At 48.4% G+C, this 21,364-nt stretch overlaps 2 protein-coding genes across 4 annotated transcripts in view; one reads left to right on the forward strand and one right to left on the reverse strand.

Annotated features, from left to right (window-relative positions):
* BCDIN3D (BCDIN3 domain containing RNA methyltransferase) overlaps positions 1–21,364 on the forward strand; it is a 52,001-nt gene that overhangs the window by 22,842 nt on the left and 7,795 nt on the right. Inside the window, exons 3-6 of one of the 2 annotated variants that reach the window (XR_006181693.1) lie at positions 2,107–2,251; positions 7,556–7,660; positions 9,016–9,239; positions 20,224–20,391. The gene's annotated coding sequence lies outside the window, so the exon portion shown is untranslated. Of the gene's footprint in view, positions 1–2,106; positions 2,252–7,555; positions 7,661–9,015; positions 9,240–12,157; positions 12,744–20,223; positions 20,392–21,364 lie in introns of those variants that run through there. The other variant, XR_006181692.1, reaches the window with a different exon arrangement.
* Positions 292–16,303, reverse strand: LOC122189004 (keratin, type II cytoskeletal 80-like). 2 transcript variants are annotated; one of them, XM_042887767.1, is made up of 9 exons: positions 15,818–16,303; positions 12,217–12,431; positions 7,094–7,154; positions 5,250–5,345; positions 3,082–3,246; positions 2,474–2,599; positions 2,157–2,377; positions 1,731–1,786; positions 292–1,640 (listed from the first exon to the last, which is right to left on the reverse strand). In XM_042887767.1, the coding sequence occupies exons 1-9, from the start codon at positions 16,130–16,132 to the stop codon at positions 1,438–1,440; spliced, it is 1,458 nt and encodes a 485-aa protein (XP_042743701.1). In that variant the 5' UTR covers positions 16,133–16,303; the 3' UTR covers positions 292–1,437. The 2 variants fall into 2 exon arrangements, with proteins under 2 accessions (XP_042743701.1, XP_042743700.1); XM_042887766.1 differs by having other exon boundaries at positions 292–1,643; positions 15,818–16,302.

Here is a 21,364-nt window from a genome sequence, read left to right on the forward strand (position 1 = left end):
CTCCTGAAAATGCTCTGTGCCCAGTGGGGAGCTCCCCAAAACTGTGGCTTCATATTTGCCATTCCAGCCCCATGCTCGTCTCCCTGAGGATCTGGACCAAGCAAAGTGTCTGAGAAGCGATTTCAGCTTTGTGTGGCTGTGAGGGATTAACCAGGGTTCTCAACCCTGGCAGCTGAGGAAGGAATTGCCATTTCAGGTGGGTTATGGTAGGAAATGCAGAGAAAACCATGAATGCAAGCTGTCCACGTGTCACTCAGTACTTTATTATAACTCTGGAGAGCAGGTGTGCTGGTTACGTAGATGCTACAGTCATTGTCTACCCTACAGAAACATGGAAACGCTGCGATGCACTCAATGGAGATGCACCATGAGAGTGATAGCAGCTCCTGTGAACTCAGGTGGGGCTACTTGGCAGTGATTGAGGTCAGAGCCTGGCCTCATGAAGGAAAATACTGCAGGGCTCTGCCTGTGTCAATGTATAAGAGGGACACAGCAGTGCCTGTACTGAGGCCAGGACTGCAGCTATAGAGTTGGCCCCAGAAGCTTTGGTGCAACGTAGCTGGTGTGCATGAGCTGGAGTCAGCCAGGTAAGATGAAAGCCACTACAGAAGTGCAATAAATACAAAGACAAGTCCTGCTTGTTTTAGTTAGATGGGAACCAGAGACCATCCCATTTCTAGGACCTAGCACCATTACATGTGAAGTCTGGAGTGCCTTTAGGGGCAACAGGCAGAGATGCTCTCTCTTAGAAAGAGGTGGCTTATCAAAATAAAAGCTGAAGGAGTTTTAGCTTTAGTGGCATGGGAAAGAATGAGGGGCCACCCAAAAGGCAGTTAAATTGGCTAAACGCTCTGAAGTAGGCAAGGATTCCCAAATAGAGCCAGCATGTTTGTCAGCAGACGTGCAAATACAGATGTCACAAATTCACCTGGCTCAGGTTGATTGCCCACATCTCCCCCAGCTCTGCTTGGAAGACTTGGAGCTGCCTTCCATTGAAAGCCACATCAGTGAGCACCTCTTGGACATGTACAGAACAGAGACAGATCAAAAAGAATGGTTTTGTAATACTGGTAAAGAGGCTGGGCTGATGGCTACTGTGTTAAGAGCTTGTGTAATAATACTTTCCCCTCCTGGCAAACTTCTATAGATAGATCTCAACGGTTATGAATGCAGGTCCTCTCTGGAAACAGACCTAGAGAGGAAGAAGATGTCAGTATGGTTTCATACAGGAGAAGTTCTAAAGTCCTGGGATGATTTCTGCTTGTAACTAGTAACAGAGATGTTAACTGGGATGCTGTGAAGATAAAAGGGACAGCATGGAGTGGATTCCCATCCTTCAGCCCTTGGACATTGGCTTGAGTTCAGGAAAAAGTGCTCTGGCCTCATTTGCCTCCAGGTGCCATTGGGTCTGGTTTGTGCTGCGTGGCTCCGTTTCTCCTAGGAGCATTCTTCAGTGAGCAGGGAGCTGAGCTTTGACCGGGCACTGCAGGTGTAGGGATCATCTTCAGGTGCTGCCAGGTTGTCACTGTGGCTTCTGGAGAGCAGAGATTTTGTGCAGCCTCCATTCAGCTTCATCTCACCATTGGCACTGCCTTTTCCCCTGGCAAACAGCTTGGAGTTCCTTAAGGCGCTGGCAGAAACTGCTGGGTGAGGGAAGATAAGAGGGGATGAGCTTAGAAATGTTTTATTTATGCTTCATTTCACCATTTTGTGTGAATAAAACCACTTACGGTGCTTTGGTCTGGAGTGGACGGTGCTGATGACTGTGGGTATCGGTGACTCCATGCTGTGAACATAAGGAGAGAATGTGAAGATGTGTGTTAACATCTGCAGTTCCAGAAAGGTGTGGAGGGCTGGAGTTTGGCTCATGAGAGCTGGGCTGCATAGGCAGAGCTAAAAGCATGGTTGGGTTGGGAAGGCTGACTCAACAGCATCTGGGCAAAGCAGTGTTAGAGAAGTGCTGGTGCTTTTCAGTCTGAAGGGTTTAAGGAAAAGTTCAGAGCAAAAGACAGGGCTGAGCTGTATGGGGACTTCTGGGATTTGCTCTTTCTTTAATCAATCCTTCAACAGCAGACTCAAAGCATGGGGTGTCTGCTTTCTCCCTAGGTGTTTGGTGCATCCCTCCCACTGCTCCGGCGCAGAGAAGCCCACCTCACCTGCTTTCCTCTCCTTCCACCAGCTTCCTGTAAGTGAGGATCTCCAAATCCAGGGCCAGCTTGATGTTCATCAGCTCCTGATACTCTTTCACCAGGTGAGCCATATCCTCCTTGCTCTTCTGTAGGGCTTCTTCTAGCTTGACCAGTTTGGCTTTGGCATCCTTGAGGGCCGTCTCACCATGCTCTCCTGCTTCTTTGATGTTCTCCTCTAAGTACAAGCACTGGTGTTACAGAAGGAGAGAAAGCAACAGGAGCGTTAGGTGTGTTGTAGTTTCAGATCTGCCTGTCAGAGCTTTGTCACTCACCCCAGGACACACCTGGCTTTTTTGGGACACGATGCAGGACCTCAGCTTCTGGATTTGGATGTTCAGGTCTGCAATCTCCCGTCGGCTGTCAAGGAGGTGACCCCCATAGGTGGCTGACTGGGTGTTCCCTTCTTTCAGCTGCAGGGAAGATGAAAGCACGTGTTATCTCTTGCTCCTTTGCTGTAGCGAAGGAATCTAGTAAGTTTCCCACTGCCCCTGGGGAGAAATGCCTAAATAGAGGAAGAAGTAGCTGGTATGTGGAAGGATTTAGGACTCGTTCTTATAGTGTCTTCTAGTATTGTAGGAACACACTGTCCATTAGTGTTCACCACATTCTTGCTCTGTTTGGAGGAGGTACCAGAGAAAAAACATTTGCATCCTAAGTGGGCCAAGTTACCACTAGACAATGATCTTGCCTTCCTCAGTTGGCAGTGTGGAGAGCCTCAGGCTGTGAAACTCCTGATTTACACACATGAGTTAGAAGGGATTGATCTAGGTTAGCACCCTGTCCCTCCTTCCATTCCCAGGTGTGGTGTCTCTCCACATCTTGCTGAGTCTTGTAGTTTCTTTTTCCCTCTTCTCTCCCTCCTCTCCCCATACCAATCAGATAAGGGACATACCTTCCTCCTGGTAAGTGCTTCAGCCTCCTCCCAGCTCCGAAGTGCCAGGGCTTCATACTGAGACCTCACTTCTTCCACAATCCTGCTCAGGTCAAGCTTGCATGTGTTGTCAATTCCCAGTACAACAGAAATGTCCTTAATTTCTGTCAGCAGCTCCTCGAGTTCCTGAATAGCAGAGAATAGAGGTATCAAGTGTTGAACAAAGCTACTTGCCACAAGAGAGCTGAACTCTGGCAGATCTGATGTTCTGAGCCAGGCAAAGTGCCTTCCTGATATGCAGTGTGTGGATGGGGAGACTTTGTAGGTTTTTATTCTCTTAAATTCTGAATCTGGTATTTTTTTCCCCTTAAATTCAGGCTCAGGCTATGGTATGGATTTAGGACCTTTGGGTAACATATGTTACTTGTCCAACAAAATGGTGTATTTGCACTTCATCAAAAGCAGGTTAATTGCAGGTGATGCTTCAGTATCTATTGCTGTTCAGATGGTGAGCATATCTGTGCAGGGCAAGAAATAGGGTGTTGTTAGTGGTTCTGCTCCTAGTGCTTCCAGAAAGATGCCTTTACTCAGCTCTGCTTCAGTATCTACGGAGGCAGGGACTGCCACTTCTGTTGTTACAATCTGCTTTGTGTCTAGGAAGATAAGGGAGAATGAAGACCCTTCTCTGAACACATCCATAGTGGGCAGAGCTGCTTCTGTATGCTGGAGAAACTCAAACCAGCCCTGGGGGGTGACAAACAGGCATGCACAAGCTGTGCTATCACTGACTCGAGTATTTACTCTTGATAGCTGACTCGGTCACAAAAGGAGTCAGACAGTGATGAATGCAGTGAACCTAAAAAAGACCCTTCATCTATGCCCGTAAACTGCACTGCTGGGTAGTTTGTATCCTGACAAGACAGGACCTGATGCCTTGCACCAAGCAGGTACTGTACACGTTCACTTGGCAGCTCCCCCAGCCCCAGACTGCTCCAGCAAAGGTTCACCCCTATCAGTTTCACTGCAGTTTCTTCTGATTTGCACCAGTGTGAATGGGAGCAGCATACACCTCTCCCCATCTTTGCTTTCATCTCAGTGTTTTTTGTTCTTCCCTTTTGTACAGCTGCCTCTAATCTCTTAGATAAACACCTGTATGCCTTGTTTGCCTTCCCTTCCCCTGACTGGGAGACAAAGAGCACCCTGATGTGGTGATTCGTGAGGAAAAGGTACCCCACTGATTTTACAGAGAATTGGATTATCAGTATTTTTCCTAGCTGTTATTAAATCCTTGTGCTTCCTTGTTAATGCTTGAGCATGGCAGTAGCTATATGAGAAAACTCACGTGTGTTGCTAAAAAGAAAAGGGGAAAAAAGATAAAGAGGACTGAAGCTGGGGTGCTTTTCTGATTCATACTGACATGCTGTGTGCAAATCTGTCCCACACTTCCCCCTGCATTCGCCCTTCTGCTGGATATGCGTGCCCATGCATTGATGGCAGTCAAAGCAATTGATGCAGGTGAGGAAATGACTGATGCGAAAATCAGCTTTGGAGGGGAGGGAGGGAGAGGTGGGAGGTGATTTCTTTCCATGGAGGATGTGTTTAGAGATAGTGCAGGCTGCTGCTAAGAACAGCAATATTGGACCTAGAAGAAATCAGACCTGGAAGATGGAAGCATCCTGGTATTGTGTGTAGGATCTGATATCCCACTGCTCCTGAAAACTGCTTTGCACCAGGAGTGATCATTTTAGAGAAATCCAGGCCTCGTGCTTGGAGGTGTTCTAGCACAGTTCTGTTAGTGGGCAGGTCATTCTGCTTCTCCCTGCCTCAGTTTCCCCACAAAAGGCAGTAGCACTCCTCTGCCAAGCATTCTAATTGTTTGTATTGGTAGAATTCTGACAAACCATTAGTATTCCCCAAACACTGCCAAGCCTGCTTGGTAGCATTTTACAGGCTCTGAGTAAGTGGCTGAAATCACATCGCTGTGTTTGAGGAGATGCAGGCATGCTGCACCCTTTGGGCTTATTTAGATGCAGTATCCTTCCTGCCCTTGGTGAAGTAATCTCAGTTTGGTGCAAATTGGGAACAAAGCCCTCTCTGTATTGGAGCTATCTGCAAGAAAAAAAGCCCTTTTTTTTTTTTTGTTTGGCCTTGCCTGTGTGCCAAGGCCAGCCTCCCAGCTGCATTCCTACCTGCTCATAGATGGTTTTCTTCAGGTCCATCAGCTCTTGGAGCCCGCTGAGTTTCACCTCCAGCTCCGTTCTATGCAAGGTACTGGCATCTAAATCCTGCAAAAGATGTATTAACAAACAGCTTGAGTGTATGAATGAATAACTGGAGAAGTCCTTGCTGCTGCCCCATCATCTTGGTTTGGGGCATCATCAGGCTTGGGGCGGTGTGGCTGGAGGACTGCGTAGAGGAAATGGACCTGGGGGTATTGATTGATGCTCGGCTGAACATGAGCCGACAGTGTGCCCAGGTGGCCAAGAAGGCCAATGGCATCCTGGCTTGCATCAGAAACAGTGTTGCAAGCAGGAGCAGAGAGGTGATTGTTCCCCTATATTCAGCACTCGTGAGGCCGCACCTCGAGTACTGTGTCCAGTTTTGGGCCCCTCACTGCAAGAAAGATATTGAGGCCCTGGAACGTGTTCAAAGAAGGGCAACAAAGCTGGTGAGGGGTCTGGAACACAGGGCTGATGAGGAGAGGCTGAAGGAGCTGGGAATGTTCAGCCTGGAGAAGAGGAGGCTCAGGGGAGACCTTATTGCTCTCTATAACTTCCTGAAGGGAGGTTGTAGTGAGCTGGGGGTCGGCCTCTGCTCTCGTGTCATTAGTGATAGGACCAGGGGGAATGGTTTCAAGCTACGGCAGGGGAGATTCAGGCTGGACATGAGGAAGTATTACTTTTCAGAAAGGGTGGTCAGGCACTGGAATGGATGCCCAGGGAGGTGGTGGAGTCACCGAGCCTGGGGGTGTTCAAGGAAAGACTGGATGTTGTGTTGAGGGACATGGTTTAGTAGGAGCTATTGGGAATAGGTGAACGGTTGGACTGGGTGATCTTTTAGGTCTTTTCCAACCTTAGTGATTCTATGATTCTATGATCTTCAGCAACGTTCTGCTTGCTGTGTTGTGCCTGGCACACATGGAGCTGCTCTACGAGCACAGAAGCTCCTGTGTGATTTCAGCTCTGCACTCTTTGTTTCACTGGTTGTTTTTGCTTTTTCTTCTTTTTTTCTTTCTTCTTTTTCCCCTTAGGTGAGAGCTTAGGTGCAAGTCTGCAATGGAAGGGTGGAGAAGGAAACAGGCAGGGCTGGTCCATACCCACTCATCTTTTGTTCACCACAGAAAGCAAGGGTTATTGAAAACTGATGCTGTCCACAGAAGTCACCAGAACTGCCCCTACTGGCTGATGGCTGCGTCAGGGAAAACATGCAATTAGCCATAATGATCATTTGTGGAGAACATTTCCTCTGCCTAATAATATCCTGCATTCCTACACCTTGGATTATTATTATTTTTTTTAATATAACGACCGTGCACAAAGCCTTCCATTTGAGCTGATATTCAAATGCAGCTCCTCCTGGGACGGGATGTTTGTGCAGGGTGTGGCTGTGCAATGTTTTGTGGAAACAAAAGCAAACACATTTATCAATTTCCAGCCTTTCCCAACCCGTGCTGTCATTCAGAGAGAGTGCACAAAGGAGAAGGAGAGGATTGCCTTGCAGGGTTCTGAGGTGCAGTGTGGCTCTGCCTGACCCCTGTGCTCCTGCCATGAGCCATGGGGCTTTTCTGTAACCACAAGTGGCCCGGATTCCCTTATACTCTCCCTGTTGAAATGGTGACCTTGTTTACCGCGCTGCTGTCTTCCTCAAGGCCTTACTGCCCTACAAAACCTCTGTGGTTTGAGGGCTCTCGTGCTTCTGGGCAGCTCTGGACTCTCCTGACTGATCCTGGACCACGCTGCCTCTCTCAGGCTGTTCTGTGACTGCAGGGCTGGTGTACAGACCATACAGATGCAAAGCTCCTCTTGTCACTCACCTTCTTGAGCTCCATGAAGGTGTATTCCATGCCGCTGCAGAGGCGAATCTCATCCTCATATCTAAAGAGAGGAGGGAAAAAAGCAGACAGAAATTGCACAAGCCGATCAGATGCTTCAGATTGTCTCGTTGGCCCCCAAAAAAGCATTGGCATATAGGCTTTCTGCTTTTACCATCTCATCCTATTTCCTTCAGAAGGTGCGAGATATCTTAGATGTGAACGTCTGGACAGGAGAGAGGGCAACAAGCTCCCACGTGCCAGCTAACACCATTAGCACCTTCAGCCTGAAAAACCCCAGAGTACAGAGCAGGTAGCTTTAACACAAATTTAATTTGAGGGCTAAGCAACCTCAGGATACCTCACAGTCACCACAGAGAGAGAGCAGGCACTGTGAATTGAGGTATGGTGAATTGTTCTCTGTGAAGCCCAGGTTCTCACCCCAACTCTTTTTTTCTCTTTCAGATATCCTCAGCATTTAGTTTCCAATGTCCGAAAAGCTTCTCAAAGGAGGAAGCTTTGGAATGTGTAAAATCAAGAAAACAGACTGCATCATGGCCTATCTTAAATGTAAGCACAATTTATGGAGGAACAGAGGTTGTGATAAAGCATTTCATTGAAAACATTGCCTGCAGAGCAAAAGGTAACAAAAGCCAGATGGGACAGGGTGGAGTGCTAATATCCAGCAAAGGAACCAACCCTGAAGGTGTTTAGAAACAGGTTTGATAAGGACTAGGACAGCAAAGACTTGGTCCAAGGGCAAGCATGTTTCCTGAAGGCTGGCAACAGAGCCAGGAGGACAGTTCAGGGAATACACCAGCCCTTTGGGACACAGAGTCTCTTTTGGGCTAGATCTGTGACCAGCAGGTTGGTTGACTGGCTGTGCAGATACCAGGAATTTTGTGTGATGGGTGCAGGGTGCACTATAGGAATGCTGGTTCTGCTGAGAATGGAGGAGGTGGTTCTCTTAGAGAAGCCCTAGCTTCCCTGCTCTTCTGTGACACCTCCAGCTCCTCTTACCCAGATGTGCTCAGAGTGTTTCCAGGCTGGGAATTAAATCTTTGAGTGCTACTTAAAGATGTCATCAAATTGGTATGGGGAAGGCTGAGACATTTAGGAATCAGGTGAAATGGCATCTCCTAACAGAGAGATGATAATGAAATCAGGAATGGCAGCCATTCCATGGGCAGACAGAGATGGGACAAAGTGGGAATAGCTTTAAACTAAAAGAAGGGAGGATGAGATAGGATATAAGGGGCAAATTCTTTACTCAAAAGAGGCTAAGGCCGTGGCAGTGCTGCCCAGAGAAGTGGGGGTGCCCCTGAAGGGGCTCAGTGCCATGGATGGGGCCCTGGGCAGTTGATGGAGGGGTGGGAGCAGCCCAGGGCAGGGAGTGGGGCTGGGGGAGGCTTAGAGTCCCTTCCAACCCAAACCACTCTATGATTCTATGCTTGATTCTGTTCTTTGGCGGTCAGGTGTGCATCACTCCAGTTAGAAGTGAGCCTTCTCTGCTGCTTCCTTACCAGAAAGAGGGGCTGAGCGTAGGGGCGGAGAGAGGAACAAGCATTGGGAATGCAGCCAGGAGATTCGCAGGGCAAAAGGGATACATCCTGTTCAGGAGCTGATCTGGAATGTCAGAAACATCTCCCTTGAACTGTTGCTTTCTCCACAGAGGGGACAGTGAGGGCACAGAAGGGTCTGACTGTCACAGGTCCTACAGTTGGGCACTTCTGAGGTTCCCCTTAGGTACCCCATGGTGTTAAACTCACCCTCTCTTTGCCTGTTCTTATAAGGCTAGGCAGCTAGCAAGATTTACCTGTCTGGTTTTTCTGCTCCGTAGCTGGAATGTTAGCTGTGTTGCCAGTAACTATGTACCGAGCTTAATTACAGCCTGCCACTCTTCCTTCATCCTCATTGCATCTCAGCCCAATCCCAGTCTGTCCCAGCCTGCCAAAGCAGCTTCAACGCATTGCCAGGCGCTGACATAATCTCCCATGTGGAGCAAACAACGCTCCTGACTGAAAGGGGAGCAGGCCAAGCCAGCCCGACGCGCTCACCGCACGGCTCCAGAAGGACCTGGCAGCCAGGAGGTGACTCACATGGAGATGGAGCCTTCTACAAACACATCACAGCATTTATCTCCTTCAAGGTAATCCTCAAGCAATCATGCATGAAGGTATAAATCCATCCTATGTCGCTTTAACAGCACTCGAGATGGGCGTCTGGTCGCCTTGGGCTCCTTCTGGAGTCAGTGGAACAAAATCAGAGTTGAGCTGAATCTCAGGCAGGCTACATGTCTCTCTGGATGTACCTTCAAGGCTATCTTAGGGTAAAGATACAGTGGTGGGATGATCTGAGCCCAGCAGCATCAAGCTACATCACTGTGTCTCCTGCAGAGCAAGAAAATGGGGTAGGGAGCAGCTGAAAACCAGCTGTAAAGATTGAAGGTGGAGGAGTGCTGACTGACAGCGTTCAAGGGGAAAACCTGATTATCACAAACTCTGACTTTTAGACCTGGCCCCTCTGAATGTTGTTAACTCTGTATTTTCCTGCAGTATTTCTCCAGTCCCATCCCAGAGTTGCTCAGCATGCAAAAACTCTGTGCCTTCTCATTCAAATGGATTTTTGCATGTGCAAATTGCCCATGGGGAGCTGAAGCAAACTCTGGGCAGTCACCCCTACCTGAGTATGTTTCAGTTTTGGCACGATTTCCTAAAGAAGCAGCATTTGAGACCCTGTGTCAGACTTTAACCCTCTCCCTTGTCCCCTCTCCATCCTCTTCTGTCTTTGGAGCCATGACAACAGATAGCAGCGCTGCTCAATGGCAACCAAAGGAGGTTGGAAGAAGTGGAAGCATCCCAGCTAGCTAAGTCTCCTATGTGTTTTTTGCAAAGCTGTCCCTGAACAGAGGGAAAAAAAGACAAATTGGAGTCTTTCTGAGGATACTGACAGGCAGATTTTACATGTGAGCTGTTGGGCAGCAGCTTGCTTGCCTGGCCACTGAGTGCACAGTGCTCTATGGAGGTGCCACAGCAAGGACAAGTGGATACCCATTTAAAATTGGTAGTGGAATTCCTGCCTTTTGCTTTTCCCAAAATATTTCCCCTGGGAAAACAAACCTCTGCAGGAGCTGGAAACCTCCAAAATTTGCATGGATTAAGCAGCCCATTTACTCCACGGAAAAAAACAACCGGGCAGAGGCAGTCTTCTTGACTTGCAGGACTCAACAGAGCTGGTGTGGGTTAGCATGGGGCTGGAGCATTGCCCTGGGAAGCTCAGCAGAAGTAGCAGTGCTCTCCCCATGGATCACCAATGGCTGCAGGCAGCACGGTGGGCTTTTGCTGTGGCAGAAATCCACCTGGATTTCTGCTGCCTGATAATACTGTGCGTGTTTGTATGCTGTGTTTTTATCCCCTGTGTGCAGGGATGTGGGCCCTGTTCCTCAAAGCAGTTATGATTTCTGGATTTCTAGCAGCGTAGCATCTCTGCCTCTTCTGCTCCTCTGTCCAGCTAGGCTTAAACTGTCCAAGATCTCTGGAGGTCCCTTCCAACCCCTACAATTCTGTGATTCTGTGATTGAATATTAGGGGGAAATACACAGCTTGTTTGTATAAATACCTCTGCCCTTAAGAAATCGGGTTGAGAAATAACAATATTAATTGCCAGATGTGGGCAATTAGTAAGTTAATTTGAGTACAAATAGAAGGACAGACTGGGAGAGCAGATGGATTTGGCTGATCTGATGTCTCTCCACAAGCCTGCCTGTTTTTCTGACTTACAGAATAAACCAAGAAGTGTCTCTGTAAGTACAGAGCCATTGCTTCCTGGGGATGCTCAAGGAGGAGCAGGAGCTCCACAGAGGTATGGAGGTCTTAAAGCCTTTTAGGATAGGGAGTAAATGGTACAGTCCCTATAAGGTCTTTGATCAAAGTTCAGGGTTGCTGTCTGTCAGCAAAGCAAGCATCAGTGATTCCAGGTCTTTAAGTGAAACCAGCATCTCAAAGCAGGAGCACTCACCACAAGGAATTTAGTGCATCATTTCTAGAAGGAGGCTGAGCATAAGCGCTTTCAGCATAAGGTCAGGAACCAAACTCCTAATTCCATGTCCTGCTCTGCCATCAGCTTGAGTAAATTTAAGTGCTGCCCTGTTCTATCGGTCCATAAGGTCCTTCTGGATACCTTTATGGAAGTATCAGTCTTTCCCCTGATCTGCAGACGTGTTGAGCAGCTGGTTTAATCAAAGCCTGCAAAGATCACTGAGATCCTTGGGCTAAGCTCTCTGGAGAAGGGTGCTGTCATTATTCACACATCACATCATGCATCAGGAAGAGGTGTGGGCTGTTATTTCAGATGTCTGTCAATGCCAGCAGAGGGGTTGGCCCTCAGCTTTGTTGTTCTGTTTTGACAGTGCCCACAGGTGGGTCCTCCTCACTGCAAATCAGCATGAAAGTTACCAGAGATCCTGTGTAGGCAAATGGGTGTAACTGGAAGGGAAAGTATCTAATTGTGGATTCATCTGTGTGGTATGCAAATAACACCGATAATAAGGAAAGCATTGTTTTCTTAAATGAGCCGTGGTGCATCTCAGATGTTATCTGAGGATCTCAAAGCTGTTGACAAAAGCAGCAAGAAGCCCTCTGCAGCCAGTCCTCTCAAACTATCATCTGCCTCAATAAGTTCTGTCCAGAGGTTTAGGTTAGGGTTGGGTTAGAATTTAACCTTTTGGTGAAAACAGAACTTTGCTTTAATTTCTGGGGGGAGAAGGAGGAAAAGAGAGGCAGTTTGTTAATGCTAAGGGGCCCAAATCCATAGATGGGTCTGGGGAGAAAGCTTTGGTTTGTGATAACAGCGTGGGGGATAACTAATTCTTTGTTTTATTGGCTATCATTCCTGGTAGTATTGTTTCCTGTGCTCTGACCTCAGATGCCCCCATACTTTCTATAGGTTACTTTCATCTCTAGTTAGGAAGAGGGTAGGAAACCAACTTCTCAAACACGCTGTCCTCTTTTTCTCTGGGAACAGCAGTCACTGCTTTCAATCAGTGCCACACTGCTCCTTGTCCCACAGCTTAACCAGCATCTTGCAAACTTTCCCCCCTCATACATGGAGCCACGTTGGACACCTACTTGCTTCGGAAGTTATCCATGGTGCTCAGGACCTCTGTCAACTCCGACTCGAGATTTTCCTGCTCATAGTTGAGTGCCTGCATCTCTTGATTCATTTTGCTCATGTACTGATCGTAAATGGCCTTCATGTCTGATTCGGAGTGGGAATTGTCTTGATCCTTCAGGAAGTTCCACCGTGTCGTCAGGATCTTGTTCTGTTGCTCCAAGCGTTGGACCTGATAAAGAGATTGCAGAGACCTCAGTAATTCTGACAGCTCAGCAAAATGCCTCTGGTCTGGAGACCTCTGCAGCAATGAAATGTTGCTGAGCTTAGCTGAGATCTCCGGGTAAGAGCAAAAAATCCCCTGAAGATCCAGAGCAGAGGATGAATACAGGGGCTACAAAGGTTTTATGCATTTCATGCTGCTTAATTTCTTAACAGATCACATTCATGTGAAAATGAAGAAGCATCTCATGTTAAGTCACTGAAAAAATAAAAGCTGATCTACACTGGTCCCCTTTGCCTCCAAATATATTGAGATAAAGGCTGAAAACCCACTATGGCTCAAGCCCAGGTGTCTGGGGTGAATTGAATTCTGATTTACTGCCTCAGAGTGGCACAAATCACTCCCCTCTAATCTGTAGGATTGCACCATGGTGAAGCCTGAGCAATGAATCACAGTCTTGGTTTGTATTGCAAAGCATTGTAGACGAGAACTGTGGGAGCTCTACAGAATAACTGAAATAATGAGTCTCTGTGTGAGGTCTCAGAGTGCCTATCTGCTAAGAGAGGATACGTTGCATTCTCATCCACCCACTATCCAAATCTGACACTCTTCTTTCCTGATGCTCTCCATTCTGAAGAATCACACTGAGCGTTCAACAGTTTTCACGTTCAAAGCTCTTGACTAATGTTAATTAATTATTTAATCATCACCTCTCCTCATTGCTCTGTGAGGGAAACCAAACTCCCTCCGACACATTTTGGCTGCGAGCTCCAAGCTGTCAATTGCCTTAACTCTGTCCTGGAGATGATTCAATGCTGATATGAGTTCCTCTGTGCTATGAAGAAGATGCAGCATCACCAGTACACTGTATAGTGAGAAATGGGGTACAAGGGCTATCAGGCCTCGATCTCCTCCTTGGACTTCAGTTTTGGCCAGGAGAGCAGCAGTGAATCGGTGAGACAGAGTGCTCAGGTCTGAGCACTGCACAAATATGGAAGGGATTCCCAGCTTCTCATCTGAGCAGAGGGCAGCCAAGCAAAGCAGCAGTGCTCGGATGCTTATAGTTGAGTGTGTGTGTGTGTGTTAAGGTCTTCTAAGTCTTGCTGTTGGAGACCTACTCCTTCCTTACAGCATAACACGTGTCCATAGACATCAAGTTGGGAGTTTGGTGACTGGCTGCTTTGTCCTGGCACAAAAGCAGCATCGTGCTGTGTGTGCGCGCATGCGTGAGGCCAGGCAGCTCAGTGGCATGAGGAAGTGGCCACTGGGGCTACCAGTAACCAATTGGGCCATTTGTTCTCTCCATCTGAGGCATCTCCAGGATTGCACAGCGGGACTGTGGTCAGTGGGGCTGGGATCAAACTGTGGGGTTGGATGTAGAGAACAGCCTCTCATTTTATGGCAGCTTTCCCATTTGCTGCTAGAATAGTCAATGTTTGCATTGGCTGCTGTTCCAAGTCTCTCCCTGACCCTCAGATGAAGTCTTGGTTCCTGACTTTGCTCCTGATGGTTTGTTGCTCTTTTTTCTCTACCTAAATCTTTAGTTTTTACCCTCTTCCCAAACCATACCCACCCACCAGGCTGAACTGCTTTCATCCTGTCATCTTGCGTGGCATCCCACTTCAGCAGAAATCCTTTGTAAAGTCATGAAATGTGAGCTTTGTAGCAGAATCGCTCAAATCGAGCCTCATTTCCTGGAAGAACAAATACAGAAGTGACCAAAGCTTGGACCTTGGAAACCTCTGCATCTGAGCTGCTCAGGGTGAAGGTAGAGCTTCAGGCAGGGGTTCCATCACTTGGCTGTTGACTGTCTCCCACTTGCACATACCTGGATCAGATGAAAAGACAATACTAGCAGATCTGGAACAGCCTGCTGGAAACCCTTAACAGCAAACTCCTGCAGTTATTGTTGTCAATTATCCGAGGAATTAGCAGCTCAGGCTTCAGACCATCTGAATTCCTGATTAAAAAGACAAATTCTCTGCAACGAGGAAGTGTCATTAACTTTCTTCTGGAATGAAAGCCTGAGGCAGGTGGCTGAAATTTCCCACTTATGTACCACTTGAAGCTGCAGCCTTCAAAGCTAACTGCAGAAGCTGCAGGTGCTGAAGTCAAAGCCACTTAACTAAGGAGGCTTATTTGTATCTTCTGTCCATCAGGCCCTGTAATGCACACTTATCAGCAGGTCACCAGGTTGGGTTTATCAGGAAATCTAGAGGCTGTCACTTCTTCCATCTCCATCTGTGTGGAACAGGCTGGTGCCTGTGGTCAGGCTCACGTACATTCTGTTACTGTGTGGGCTTCTCTCATCTCCCCTGCCCCCATCCTCTCACCCAAGGTCTGGTTTCTGATCAGGGTTCAGTACACACACACACACAACCCTCAGCCTCGTGTTCTGGGTGGTTGAAGGACCAGGGCTGTAGCACATGCAACACATCACTCTCCAGGTGATTTCCAAACCACTTGTTCTCCAAATCCAGGCCAAGATCAGCGCTTAGGAAAGCAGAGCTGCAAAGGCTGCTATGTTCCTCCGTGCGGGGTCAGCCCCTGGCACTGCTGTACACTGTTGGCACGTGGAGATGTGGTGGGTGCACAGCTCTTCGTTGGGATGGATACTGGGAGAGGTGGATCCCCACTCCCTCCTTTCCAGCATGAGGTCAGGTCCTTTTAGAGATTGACTTAAAGATAATAGTACTGAAAAAAAATAAAATAAAATCCCAAGCTGTAGTAGCTTGGCATTGAGTGCCGGTATTGTAGACTGCAGTGAAGCAATCCTAGGAGATTACCATCTGTTTACAGAGCACCAGGGCTTTGCAGAAACCTGCCTTTGCTGGATGAGTTGTTTTCCTTTGAGAAAAATCTTCTGCCTTCTCATGGCTCTTTTAAGAGATGAAAGCGACACTTTCTTGGCTGAGCGTGCAACCCCTCGTAGTGCAAACCGCAGAGGAGGGAGGTGGGTGGGGGGTATCCCTTGCCCACCACGGAGCTACAAAGATGAATTTCCAGCTGTCTCTCTGCAGCCAGGGAGGAATTTGAGCAGCCACTGTAGTCAGCATTACTGCCCATGGCCATAAGTCCATTGCACACCAAGGCCTGCTCCATCCATGTCCCTGCTGCCCAGGCAGGAAGGTCTCTGTCCCTGCTGTGCTGACCAACACAGCACAGGAGAGGCATGAGCTGCTGACCACAGCCGTGGCCCAGCTTCACCTAGAGGTTATGGTAGCCCTTGTGCTAAGAGATAGCACTGAAGAAATATCTAATTGGGTAATTAGTCTCACATTCGGAGCCTGGCAGTGGTTCACTGGAGGCCTTCATGAGCCTCATGGCAGTGTCTGCATCCACTTCCCCACCACCACCACCACCAGCATCCCCATCCCCACAGCAGCTCCCCTTACCTTCTCAATCAGGGTCACAAACTGGTTGTTGAGCAGCTTGATGTCCTCCTTCTCCTGCTCTCGCACAGCATGAAAGTCGGTGTCGATGTCAAGATGCACGGGAGGCAGGAGCCTGCCATCAATGGAGAGGTAAGAGGAACTCTGGTACCCACCATCTCCATGAAGGGCCCCACAGCTGGGGCTGCTCACACTGCTGGGACTGCAGCGGCCCAGGCTCTCCGGGGACATGCTGCCTGCTCTGCCTTGGCTCATTCCCCCTGATGCCTCCCAGGAGCAGAGGGAGCCACTGCTGAAGGCTTTGCAGGGGTTAGTCATGCTCAGCTCGTGGCTCTGCAGCTGAAGGGGAGGAGAAAGGAAGTAGAGAAAGAAAAAAGAAAAAAAAAAAAAAAAAGAGGTGAAGTTTTCTTGCTGTTACTGCCTCAAAGGGAAGGAGAGCAGTGGCACGCTGAGCAGCTTGGGCAGCTAATTCCTGTCTCCTCAGCTCGTGGGTTGGCTAATAAATTACAAGCACCTGTTCTCCTATGTTCATTAAACGGAGGAGGGTGTAACCGTTGATGTAATCCAGATCAACCTGTTGGCTTCTTTTTTTTTTTTTTTTTTCTTCTTCCCTCTCTCTGTACCCTCCTTTCTTCAGGAGCTTGTTTGTGTGGTGAAGGCATAGGCATTCACAGCAAAAACAAATCACTCCCAGGTAATTCGCTGGGCCCTGAGCAGCTGCTTTCCTCATCCTTAAATGGTGAAGAAAGCAAGCAAAGGAGCTGGGCTGCAGCAGGCAGGGAGCGCAGCGCTGAGTAGGGCTGCAAGCATGCACCTGGGTCATGGAGTCTGGGCTCAGCCCTCTTGGGTTTCCAGCCAAAGGAATTGTGGCTTTTTTTTTTTTGCTAATAGAATGAAAGAGCTAAGGAAATCATAAAGGAAGGCTCTGAGTTTGCTAAGGGTGGGTGTTTGGAGAATGCTTTGTGAGCTCGTTGGGTTAGAGGTGTTGGTGGTTGACCACAGAGAAACTCCTGATGCTCTGAGTGTTTGGATACGGTGGGTCTGCTTTTGGGACCCCTTAGTGAGTTGAGGTTATTTGGTCCAACAGAAACGTAGGCGTTCAAAATAGATGCCAAATTGGATCCCAGAAGTGTCTGTGCCCCTCTGACACCTGCGTGTCCCAAAAGCCCTTTAAAAGCAAACTCTGGAGACACCAAAAACCACTCTCTTTTAATAAATTCTAGCCTGCCAAGGTGGCACGCCCTGAACTACTTGTTTGGACCTAGGAATAAACCAGCATTGGACACTGCTCTCTTGAAAGTGTTGGAAGTGTTTTTCAGCTTTAACGCAGTTTCTCGTGTGAAAAACGAGGACAGAACACCTACTTCTGCTTCCTTTGCTTTATTAACATTGTGATGCTTTCAGAAAAGGGGATGGTCTTCTCTGGCCGAAAGGTGGAATTTCCATTCTGTGGGAAAGCTGCTGCTTTACAGGCTGGTTGGAAGGTGAGCTGGGAATTTCCCCACCGAGTGAAGTGGGAGAAAGCTTGGGTCTGTCGCAGACTTGCTCCAACAAGAACTGTGTCTGATGGGGGTGTAGTTTCGGTCTTGTAGAAGACTTCATAAAGAAGCTGACCCATTCCAGTAGGATTTAACCTTTCTTCAAGCACAGTTTTGGTGTTTGGCCAAGGACAACGTCCTCTGCCCAGCGGCGCGTCCGTCTGACGCTTCCTTGGCTGATCCATTTGAATATCGAGTCCCTCACTTGGTGGATCCCTGTCAAAACTTCCCAGCTTAATCTTGAGGATTTTAAGGATTAGAAGGATGTTTATGGCTGGGAGGTGACAAAGCTCGTGGCTCTTGCAAGCTGAGGTAAGATATCTGCCTCATCACAGGCTGCTTGTGGCTTTGCGGTTGCAGGCACATCGATGTTCCTGATTAACATCAGGCCACAGGGTCACCTGGCAGGTTCTTTGCTTCATCTGCTACTGAGCACCATTGTGATGGCTCCTAGGAATGATCACTCCAAGGGAAGGAGATAGTTCCATTGCTGGTTCCATCTAATAGCGGCTAGGAGCTGGGCTGGATGCTAGCATGCTTCTGTTTTGCAATATCCCGGGAAGGACTGCTGCAGGGAAAGCACTGCTGCTCATTGCATCAGCAGCCACATCTCCCTGAGCATCAGTTCCTACTGCTTTCTACTCCACATATCAATTCTTTCTTTCCCCCATTATCTTTTCCTTGAAATGACATTTGTAACTTCGGATCCAGCCTAAGAGTGTATCTACTTTGGCTGAAATGGCTTCACCCAGTGCAGAATGGAAGGGTTAGAAACCCAAACAAAACACTGTGACCAGATTTAACTGTAATACGTTGTTTAGTGCCCTCTGAGTCCTGCTTTCTGCATAGGGTTACGTACTATATCCCTTATCCCCTCTGTCAGATGTTGCTCAAGTGCTGAAGGATGCTGAAGGAAGATGGTTTAGGATTAAAGCTGACTTTACTGCTTGGAAAAGGTGAGGTGGAAAGCTATCTTCCAGTGGCAGCAATGGGGCCTCTCCATTCTGAGATGAGCATTAAAGCTCTGCCTCCTTCCAGAAGGATGGGTAGAGTTTGCCATAACCTTCTGCAGCAAATGTTTGCTTTCTAACCTCTCTTTTCTAGGTGCCAAGCTCCTGTTGTCCCACCCATTAGGCAGTGGGGTGAGATGGAGACCCAAGCTTGCACCTTTATGGGGAGGCAGTGCTGGGTCCCAGGGAACCTTAATTTCAGTCTAATGAAGGCAATGCTCAGCAGCCTGTCCCGATTCTCAGATGCTGCTGCTTGCTTTTTGGTATTTTGGGTGCTCTTAATGCAGAAACCTGCTACCCTCTGTTGTCCTTCCAAGGATGGAGAATGGAGATATGCTTTGCATGGTGGCAGCCGAAGCCTTGCTGCATGTTTCTCCCCCTTGCTGTCCTCCCTGCCCTATGGGAGGGGCAGTGCTGAGTCAGGCTGTTTCTCCCCTTCCTGCTGATGTTCTTGATGCTCCTCCTTGGCCAGGTATTTGGTTCAGTTTGGAGCGGGCTTGCTCTCCAAAATCTAGCTTTGAGATTAGGCACCAGCCTTCTTGTCTGCATGGCAAAACAAGCTGAAAAATGGTGGAAGAGAGGAGAGTGGAGAAAGCTCTGGAGGATGTGGTGAAATTTTCGGCCACCTCTAGGCAAACTGCTGTGTCCTCCTGCAATACCATGGTGGTATTCCTGGTCCCACTCATCTCCTGATCCATTGGCACGCAGGAGTCACCATTCAAAGATGCCGAGCAGTCTGAGGATCTCCCATTGTGGGGACATCTAGAGCAAGGCAATGAATTCCTGGAGTTTGCAATGTGGTTGTTTGGTAGGTTGAGGTTTGGGAGTGGAATGGGGTGACTTAAACCACAGAAGAGTCGCTTGGGGATGCTTAAACCTCTGTGCAGACAAACCTGGAGTTCCCTTGGTGCATGGAGATTTATCCCAGCTGCTTGGAAAAGCACCTTGTAGGGTTACTGGCTCAATAAGTATATGCACGGAAGAATAATTCTTTTATCAAAGCTCCCTAAGTAATTGCTGTTCATTAAGCATGGCTAACGTATGAAGATTAAGCAGCGAATCAGCGCTTGCCTTGAGGAATCAGAGTGATTAGGGTTAAGCAAGGCAGGGACAGGGCTTTGGGGCTGAGGAGGTAATGAGTGGGTCAGCAGGACGCATTTGGGCCACGCCAGGCACGCGAGGAGCGTCTGCAGTGGGAGCTGTGTGTGTTCAGCCCAGTGACACATTGCAGGGGAATGGCTGATACTGCGGCCATGGGGCAGAGGAGCTGCAGTTCCTGGTTGCAGAGCTGGGGTTGGTCCACCAAGATAGAGAAAAAAAAAAAAGCAAATGAAGAAAAAGAAGAGAGACCCTAATTGCCTGTGTTACATTTGGCTGCTGGGTCCCATCTGAGCTGCTTGGAGGCTGCAACAGACTCTCAAGGTAGATGTGGGGCTGCAGCAGGCTCTCAGGTTAAATGTGGGGCTGCAGCAGGCTCTGGAGGTAGATGTTGGGCTGCAGGAGGCTCTGGATGTGGCACTGCAGGCCAACAGTGAAGCTGGTTTGGTGGTGGGGGTTTTTGATCTCCCTGGGAGATGAAACTGAGGAGAAGTGCTGCGTCTGTGTCACACACATTGGGATGATGCACTGAGGCTGGGGAGAGAATTACACCCCATAATGGGGCTTGGTAGTGGCTGGGGCTACTCTTCAGCCTTACCCAGCTCCTTTCCTTCCCCCTCTATCCACCTGTCCAGTGTTACATTTCCATTCTCACCATCTCTTTTCACTCCTTTCTGTGCCTGCCCAGAGCTGTCCATGTCCCCTTCTTCCTTCCAGCCCGCTGCTCCTTTCATCTCCTCTCTGATTTCTGACTTCATTGCAGGAGCAGAAGCTCTTGATGCCATCTAAATCGCTTCCCCCAGAAGAGACGTCACCTGCAAAGAATTTACAGAAGGGTTTGGAAGGCAGGATGGGACGTGCCCCAGTTTGCTTTGCGCTCAGGAAGGTTTCCAGCCCATCTGCTGCTCACGTAGCTTCCAGGAAATTTCAGGTATTGAGAAAAAAAAAAAAAAAAAAAATAGGACTAATTAAGAGGTGGTGACATCATTCATTTCTGCTCCAGTGCTGCAGCCTCTTCCCTTCCCACAGCGGTTGGATGATAGTGTCTGTGCCCGGGGCTTTCCCCCAAGCAGCTGCATCCTATCATCTCCAGCATAAAGGGGTTTGGTTTAATCTTAGAAACCGCTGCTTTTGCTATCAGGTGAAGCCTGTGAACCTGCTTGTCTCCTTGGCTGTGCACCCAGCCTTGTCCCAGTGTCTTTCAGCCCACTCATAAGCTGCGCTGGGAGCCAGAAGGTTGCCTGGCTCTATGTTACCCCGTCCTGTTATTTGCCAAATGGTTTCTCTTTTCTTTGTCCCTGCTTGTAAAAAGAATGTGAATGAGACACACAGTGCAAGGATTTACTGCTTAGTGTTTCTCAATCCACACTTGGGCAAGTGAGTTTGTTCCTTTTAAGCAGCACCCAGCATCCACCATTCTGATTACGATCTGGCTCTGTGCTCTTGTGTCACTTTTAATTAGGCATTTTGTTTTTGCATTGTGTGTCATTCTCACATGGTTCGCAGCATGAATGATGATGTATTGTGTTTCGGTTGGTACTGCGAGCCTTCAGCAGGTAATGAGGTTGTGAGGATATTTATGAGGCCCTGTACCTGTTTTGCAGCATTTAGGTTCTGAGGCTAAAATACACAGAGGTCTTTATTGGGAGACAGAAGGCACCTAAGGCATCAGGGTAATAGCTGGTAGGTGGGCATCTGCATTGGGAATTGCAGAAATCTGCTGTTTTGCCCCAAAATGGGGATCAGTGGCTGTGATCAGAACAATCTCAGCCTGCTGCAGCTTCTCCCTTAAAATCAGCATTGCAGAAGTGAGCTCAGAAATTCAAAGCAAGCCAAAATAACCCGATGGCACTGAGGCAGGATGGCTTTGGGGCCTTGTCTCTATGCAAGGGCTGTGGCTCTTG

This window comes from Lagopus leucura, unplaced genomic scaffold, assembly GCF_019238085.1.
Source record: "Lagopus leucura isolate 7727_CA_CO unplaced genomic scaffold, USGS_WTPT01 Super-Scaffold_100110, whole genome shotgun sequence".
NCBI classification, from domain to species: domain Eukaryota; kingdom Metazoa; phylum Chordata; class Aves; order Galliformes; family Phasianidae; genus Lagopus; species Lagopus leucura.

Coding starts and splice junctions, on each gene's coding strand:
- LOC122189004 (XM_042887766.1), bottom strand. CDS start 16,132: ATGACTAACCCCTGCAAAGCCTTCAGCAGTGGCTCCCTCTGCTCCTGG. Junction 7,155..12,216: donor ATGGATAACTTCCGAAGCAA/GTAGGTGTCCAA, acceptor TCCTCTCTTTAG/ATATGAGGATGAGATTCGCC. Junction 2,378..2,473: donor TCGTGTCCCAAAAAAGCCAG/GTGTGTCCTGGG, acceptor CTGTAACACCAG/TGCTTGTACTTAGAGGAGAA.